Source organism: Bos taurus, chromosome Y (assembly GCF_002263795.3).
Source record: "Bos taurus isolate L1 Dominette 01449 registration number 42190680 breed Hereford chromosome Y, ARS-UCD2.0, whole genome shotgun sequence".
NCBI classification, from domain to species: domain Eukaryota; kingdom Metazoa; phylum Chordata; class Mammalia; order Artiodactyla; family Bovidae; genus Bos; species Bos taurus.
In genome coordinates this window covers 9,603,891-9,610,870 of record NC_082638.1, presented here as the reverse complement: position 1 = coordinate 9,610,870, position 6,980 = coordinate 9,603,891, and the positions used below count along the sequence as shown (strand labels likewise).

Genomic DNA, 6,980 nt, shown 5'->3' with positions numbered 1-6,980 from the left:
CTGACACACGATATATGCGTTCTACAAAGAGCTTGGGCATGGGCAGGGCCGACCCGATTCAGTTGCATGGACCGAGATGTGGGCTCAAGAGTGTTTGTCGGGGGCTTGAACAAAGGCAGGACCCAGCCTGGGTCATGGCAGGGACTGTGCTGTGGCCTCGGGAGTGTCTGTCGGGATGAACAAGGGCAGGATCCAGCCTGGATCAGTGCAGGGACCGAGATGTGCTCCAAGGAGTGTTTATCGGCTGCTTGATCATGGGCAGGACCCAGCCTGGCTCGATGACGGGACCGAGAGGTGGTGTCAGGTGTGTTTGTCAGGGGCTTGAACAAAGGGAGGATCCAGCCTGGTTCAGTGCAGGGACCGAGGGGTGGGCTCAGGAGGATTTGTCGGGGGTTTGAACAAGCGCAGGACCCAGCCTGGTTCAATGCAGCGAGTGAGATGCGGGCACAGTGGTGTTTCCTGGGGGGTGGGGGGGGGAGGGTGGTTGAACAAGGGGAGGGCACACCTTAGTTGAGTTCAGGAGCAGGGAGCCAGCTGTGGGCTCAATACTGTTTGCTGGGGGCTTACCTCAGGCCAGGAACCAGCCTGAGAATCAGATGCAGGCCCAGAAGTGTTGGTCAGTGGCTTCAACACGTGCAGCTCTTGGCCTGGTTCACGGCAGGGACAGAGAAGCCGGCTCAGGGGTATTTGTTCAGCGGCTTGAACAAGGGCAGGACCCAGACTGGGTCGGTGCAGGGCCCGAGATGTGGGCTCAGGAGTGCTTGTCGGGGCTTGAACATGGGAAGCACCCAGCCTGCTTCAGTGCAGGGACCGGGATGTGGGCTCAGGAGAGTTTGTCGGGGCTGGAAGATGGGCAGGGCCCACCCGATTCAGTGCAGGGCCCGAGATGTGGGCTCAGGAGTATTTGTCGGGGTCGGGAACAAGGGCAGCACCCAGCCGGGATCAGTGCAGGGACCGAGATGTGGGTTTCGGAGTATCTGTCGGGGGCTTGAACAAGACAAGGAGCCAGCCAGGTTCAATGCAGCGAGTGAGATGCGGGCTCAGTAGTGTTTCCTGGGGGCTTGAACAAGGGGAGGACACACCGTAGTTCAGGGGTACAGAGCGCGTTGTGGGCTCAGGAATGTGTTCCGGGGGCTTGACTAAGGCCAGGAACAAGCCTGAGAGTCCGATGCTGGCCCAGGAGTGTCGGTCGGGGGCTTGAAGAAGTGCAGGACCTGGCCTGGTTCGGTGCAGGGAACCGAGATGTGCGCTCAGGAGTATTTGTCGGGGGTTTGGGCAAGGGCAGGACCCAGGATTTGCTCGCTGTGGCCAGCTGAGTGACAGGCGCCTGTGTTCTGCCTTCTCCCATCACCTTGGACAGCTTCACAGTACCAGTCACGTTGGCCGGATCCATTGTCTGTGCCTTCCCTCAGGGAACCAGAAAACAAGGAGCGCTGGCCTCCGCTGACTTGGAGAACCGCTTTCTCCGTGTGCATCTATCTAGGTCGTTCCTTGTCAATGGCGTGGCCCTGTTGCTAGCCCACCAGCCGTCAGGGCCCACAACACTCCGAGTGAGGCCCCTGTGCTTCCCACCTGTGTAGCTTGCTGAGTGCACCTGTCTCCCTGTCTCCCTGTAGCAGGAAAAGGCCAAAGAGACGCCCGGGCCTGCAAGGGCCCCAAGAGACTGTGACAGGCCTGGGTCTGATCCAGTCTTGTGAAGAAGGAGCACGTGGATACAGGCACTCTTCCGATACAAGGCACGGAACCTGAGGCCGTAAAGGTAAGGCGGCAACCCTACACGCCGTCCCTTCTCTTTAACACTACCCAGACGCACTCAGTCCCTGAACCGATGCTGCCCTGGGCACCCGGCCCTGTCTGGGCCCACAGCTCATGCCTCCCTGGGCAGAAAGCAGCTTTGCTACCTCAAAGGCACCAAGAGGCCTTGTACCACCCGGGCCTCACTGCTTTGCTAAATGCCAAGACTCTCTTTCAGTTGCTCTCATTAGGCCCAGCTAGAATTCCCGACAGTCAGGCATCCCTGCTTGCCTACACAGCCCACATGCCAAGGAAGCCAGTCCCCGCTTGGGCCCGGGGACATCCAAGACGGTCACCTGGAAGGCAGGGTGCCTCTGAGTGTCATCTGGTGCAGATGCCCTACGACAGAATCAGAGATTCTGCTCCAGCGACGCTGCCAGAAACCTCCGTCTGGGGCAGACGCGCCCCTTAGCCCCTCTGGCCCCCCCCACCCCCCACCCCCACAGCCGGGGGCAAGACCCCAGAGGAAGGAAGGAATTCACGTCAGGACTTGGAGCACGACCCATGGGGTGTCTTTGGCAGGGCCGCTAATGCCTAGCCCCTGGGCCCTGAAATCCACCAGCAGGCCCTCAACCGCCCCCAGGGGCTTCCCTGTCTGCCATTCTCCCGAGGTCCCTTGGCACATGCAAGTAGCCCACCGTCCTTGCTTCCTCCCTCTTCCCTCCCTCACAGGCACACTCCGGCAGAGGGACGCACACGTACACCCACACCTGCGCCTCCCTCGCCTTTCTGCCCTGCCGAGGAGGCTGGAAATGCCTGGACGTCTGCCACGCTCACACCCTGTCTCTCCTCGCGTGCCTGTGGTTTTGCACGGACAGCCTAGCTTAGCACATCTTGCGTTGTGTTTCGCATCATGCCAGTGTGTGCCACCCTCGTGGAGACAGCGTGCGGGCCGATGGGCCGATCCTGGGCAGCACTGGCCCAGGGCCCTCCCGGGTCTCCTTCTTCCGTGTGTGGAACAAGTCCCCAGTGCAGCAGGCAATCTGTGCCTCTTTCTCCTTCGGGTCTCTGCTCTTCTCTACAGGAACTTGGCCTCCTCTCCACCCCGGGTCCAGCCGTACCCTCGCCCACCATTTCCAGAGGCCGGCCCACGTCCCCATGGACTGAGGGCTCCTCAGGCAGCGGTTTCAAAGCCCCGCCCCACCTGATTTGCCCTCGCGGAATCCTCAGACCATGCACTTCCCTCTCCCTGGTCCAAGCACACACAACCACAAGTTAGAAGTGGCGAGCGTGTTTTGGATTTGGTCTAATTGCGGATTTCTCGAGCCACGGTCCGCAGGTATCACTGGCCATCTTTTCCTCATTCCCATCCCGGATACGGTCATGCGGAGAGTCGGTGACCAACCTCCGTCAGCCTGGGGACGCCTCGTGCCTCCTCTTCTGGTCGCTCGTCACCTCCTCTCCCGTCGCCTTCATCTCTGCGTCCGCCCTGGGCCGGACACACACACACACCCCCGCATAAAGACAGGTGACACAAGCACACGCGTGTACACACACACATGCTTGGCACGTGGACACGGACGCAAACAGGGAACACAGGGGTTTCAGGAGCCGAAGACCCGTGTCCAGCAATGACGGAGATGGTGTCACTAGGCACCATGTCCTGCCCTTGGGGCTCCCTGTCCACCTCCTCCCAGAGACGTCCGGATTTTCCCTGAAGCAACTTCAAGCTCAGCAGGTGTGGTGCTGGTGAGATCAGAGTATTGGATGTGGAAATTCACACAAGATCCCAAAGTCAGCGCACAGGTGCACTGGGGCCCTGGACAGGACGCCCTTTCAATGACAGGCCATCCTAGGTTAAGGGGCGGAAGTGAAGGGCCCAGGCATTCTCAAACTCAGTGAGAGGAAGGACGCCGGGGGAATGGCAGGACCCAAGGACAGATGATTCTGACACAGGCACTTAATTCACCCTGCCTCTAGTCGTATCACCTAGGACTCTCGCGCTGCCACCACAGCTGACTGGAGGGGCACTTACTGCGCTCTCGGACACACCGAGTCCCCCCCAGCCCCCAGTCTCAGCAAGTCACCTGCTGCATGCTTGACTCAGGCTCTGGCTCTGCAGCCAGTTTGCATGAGCCTGAGCATCCCCACTTGCGAAAGAAAGTACTGTGCCCCAGCTACTATTCGGCTGTCCCTACGGGGCCTACCTCCAGACCCCATCACCACATGTGTTTCTGTCAGTTGTCTCTCACGGACGAACCTTCCTCCCTGAGGTAGTACTTCAGGGGATCGTCCCACACGTCTTCGCTGATGATCTGCAGGCAACACGAGCAAGGTCAGCCAGGGGCTGACCAGGCTCCCAACCCTCCCATGAGCAGCCAAGAACTCCAACATCAACCACCAACTGTGTGCAAGCCCAAAGCAACCCCACCTCAGCAATCCTGTTCGATTCTGGGCCGTTGTGGCCTGACAGCCAGTTGAGAAAGTTAAGGCTCCTGGTGTCCAGCCTGCGGCTGGGGGCTCCCCGTTCAAAGTCCCAGAACCAGTGGACTGGAGTGGATCGACGTGCCCTGTACCCTGCAGACAGACAGGGGAGACTGGGGTGGACACCGCAGGTGCATCATCCACACGCTTGCACACCCACACTCATCACCCCGGGAGCCACCTTTTACCAGTGATGTCAAGGTAATACTCCTTAATGATCACCGAGTTCAAGAAGTAGGGGTTGTCCCGAAAGGAAAAGATCAGCTTGCAGCGGGACGGCGGATGGCTCCGCACCTGCACCTGCCAGGATAGCGAGGAGGGAAAAGGTGCAAGCTTCTAGGGGCCTCAGCTTGCCTCCAAGGCAGGCATGATCAGCTTCCCCGATGCCTCTCCAAAGTCTCACAGCACAGGAACATGGCTAACACGTTCCTCCCACTCCCCGCCAGGTCCCATACCCACCCTTCCTCAGTCTCCCTCACTGACCTTCAAGTCCATCATGTAGCCGAGAAAGTCTTGATCTTGGTCGCTGATCAGGACGGAGACTTGAGGGTGGCTCATAATCTGCTTTAGGTCAAGGAGCCATTCAGGCCACATGCCGGCCAAGAAGAGCCAGGAGCATCAGCCCTAGTCTGGGGTGGAACAAGGATACTGGAACACGCATCTGCAAGGAGCTTGGCGGGCACTGCCTCTTGCCCGGCCACTGCTGATATCCTCAGGACCTGCCATACCATCAGACACGCTCATGGCTCTGGGCCCCTTGGGATGGTGTGCATCTGCATTCCCCAAGCAGGGGCTGTTTCTGACCGCTACTCTGCTCCTCCAGACCTGTGTATGCTGGGTAGTGGCCTGTCACTGCTTATACGGTCAGACTTGCAGTCCTTGTGACAAACCGTGTCTGAAAGTAAAGGGCTTCTTGGGTATGTGTGTGTGTGTTTATGTGTACGTGTGTGTGTGTGTGCGTGTGCGTGTGCGTGTGTGCGTGTGTGTGTGAATGACTCACATGCCCCAGCAATGTGCCGGGATCACCCACATTTACACCAATAACTGTCTGCGAACGCTGCTCTTGTGTACCGTCTCTGGTCAATGTTGACTTAGAGGCCTCGGGGGCTGCGCCTCCTCAGATGCAGGCCTGAAGGAGACACTCAAAGGCATGGCTGCGACACGTCCACCTGTGGCCCTGCCCAGGCCCTACTCGGCTGTGCCTTTGGAGCCTGCCAATTGCCCAGGACCGCATTTCCTTCAGTGGCCTCCGGCGCCCTTCCTGTGCCCTCGCCTCCACCCCCTCCGCCTGCTCCTGCCCCTTCTCCCCTTCCTCGTCCTCCTGAGCAGCGGACCCCAAGGAGCAGCGCAAAGGATACAGCTTTGGCCCAGAAGCCAGGGATGCCCTGGATGATGGCGCTCCTCCGAGCCAAGTGACGCTTCCTCCTCTGATGGTTCTTGCGCATGAACTGAACGTAAGCCCTGCGGTTTTGCTCACGCTCAGAGCTCAGTTCTACCTGCAGGGCGGCCAGTGCCTGCAGGGCATCCAGCTCCTGGCGCTCACAAGGGCCTCCGGGCCTTTCCTGGCCCTGCTCCTCCACCGTCTTCTCCTCTAGCTCCTGGGAGGGCCGCTGTTCCTGCTCCTCATCCGCCACAACCTCCACCTCCTCCACGATGTCTTCCGCAAGCAGCTGGAACTCCCGCCCGATCCCCGCCACGTCTCCGTCCACCAGGGCCTCGCCCTCCTCCACCGCCTCCACCCTGAAGAGGGTGGCCTCTTGGCCTGGCGTGACAACTGCTGGTGACAAGGTCCCAGCTGCGCACTGCATCACGACGGCAGGCTGCGGGGTGGGGGCGGGGCCCTGCCCCCTGAGTACCTGGGCTCACAGCTTGGAAGGTGCGGGGTCCCGGGACGCTCCCGCCTTCCTCTGACCGCCTCTCACGTTCCTCTTGGCCTTGGCGGTGACCCCGAGCTGGGGCAGAGGCGAAGGGACGCGACATAAGAGCACAACAAGTGGGGCGTAATGGCGGCCCAGGCTGCAGTAAACCTGTGGGACCGACTAGCTCTTTTGGGGGCGGGGAGTGAGGGGGATTGTCAGAAGGCGGGGGCTGCTGTGTGGGGGTGTTGGCGTGAGGCCGAAGAAAGGGGTGCCAGAAACGCAGGACGGGGTGAACGGGCCCTAGGAGATCCGGCGAACAGGCGGGGGCCTAGGCTGTGAGCCATGCACAGACTGCTGGCCCAAATCTAGACCAATGGCCGACAGGGTAGTGGGCGGCACTCTTATGGACACGCCCCCAGACCGGAGGGCATCTTCCGGGGTTCCTGTGCTGCTCCAGCGCCCCCACGTGGCCAGATTCTGCTCCAGGGAGGGACAGGGTTTTGCATGTGGCCGGGCTAGCCCCAGGCGCTGTCATTGACCTGGCTCTGGAAATTCCAAGCACGGGTTCCTGCTCCGCAGTCCGAACCGCACACTCCTGTGTCCCCTGGGACTGGCAATAACTGAGAGCTCTCCCTGAGTATCCAAGGGATACGCAGGGGTGCCAAGGGGCTGGATACTTTTCTTCAAGGGACAGAGAGCCTGCTGCTGTCCGGATGCTAGGGGAGTAGGGAAGAACCCCACCTACAGTGCTACAGTGGATCTCCACTGTTCGGGAACACCAGCGCCTTAGTGTACAGCGCTCGCTCTGTGTCTCTGTATCTTTGCTTCTGGCATAGCACTGTGTTGGGCAATCCTTCCGCGTGTGTAGCAGGCGCTGGTGTCTGTGTGTCTCCGTCTCTCTAA

The 6,980-nt window shown here is 60.2% G+C and overlaps 1 protein-coding gene across 1 annotated transcript; it reads right to left on the bottom strand.

The window, feature by feature from the left end:
• Nucleotides 1-3,971: 3,971 nt before the first annotated feature.
• On the bottom strand, nucleotides 3,972-6,198 carry LOC132344597 (testis-specific Y-encoded protein 1-like). Its single transcript, XM_059884263.1, has 6 exons — nucleotides 6,075-6,198; nucleotides 5,577-5,992; nucleotides 4,702-4,779; nucleotides 4,407-4,518; nucleotides 4,166-4,311; nucleotides 3,972-4,049 (listed from the first exon to the last, which is right to left on the bottom strand). The coding sequence occupies exons 1-6, from the start codon at nucleotides 6,196-6,198 to the stop codon at nucleotides 3,972-3,974; spliced, it is 954 nt and encodes a 317-aa protein (XP_059740246.1).
• Between the last annotated feature and the right edge of the window lie 782 nt (nucleotides 6,199-6,980).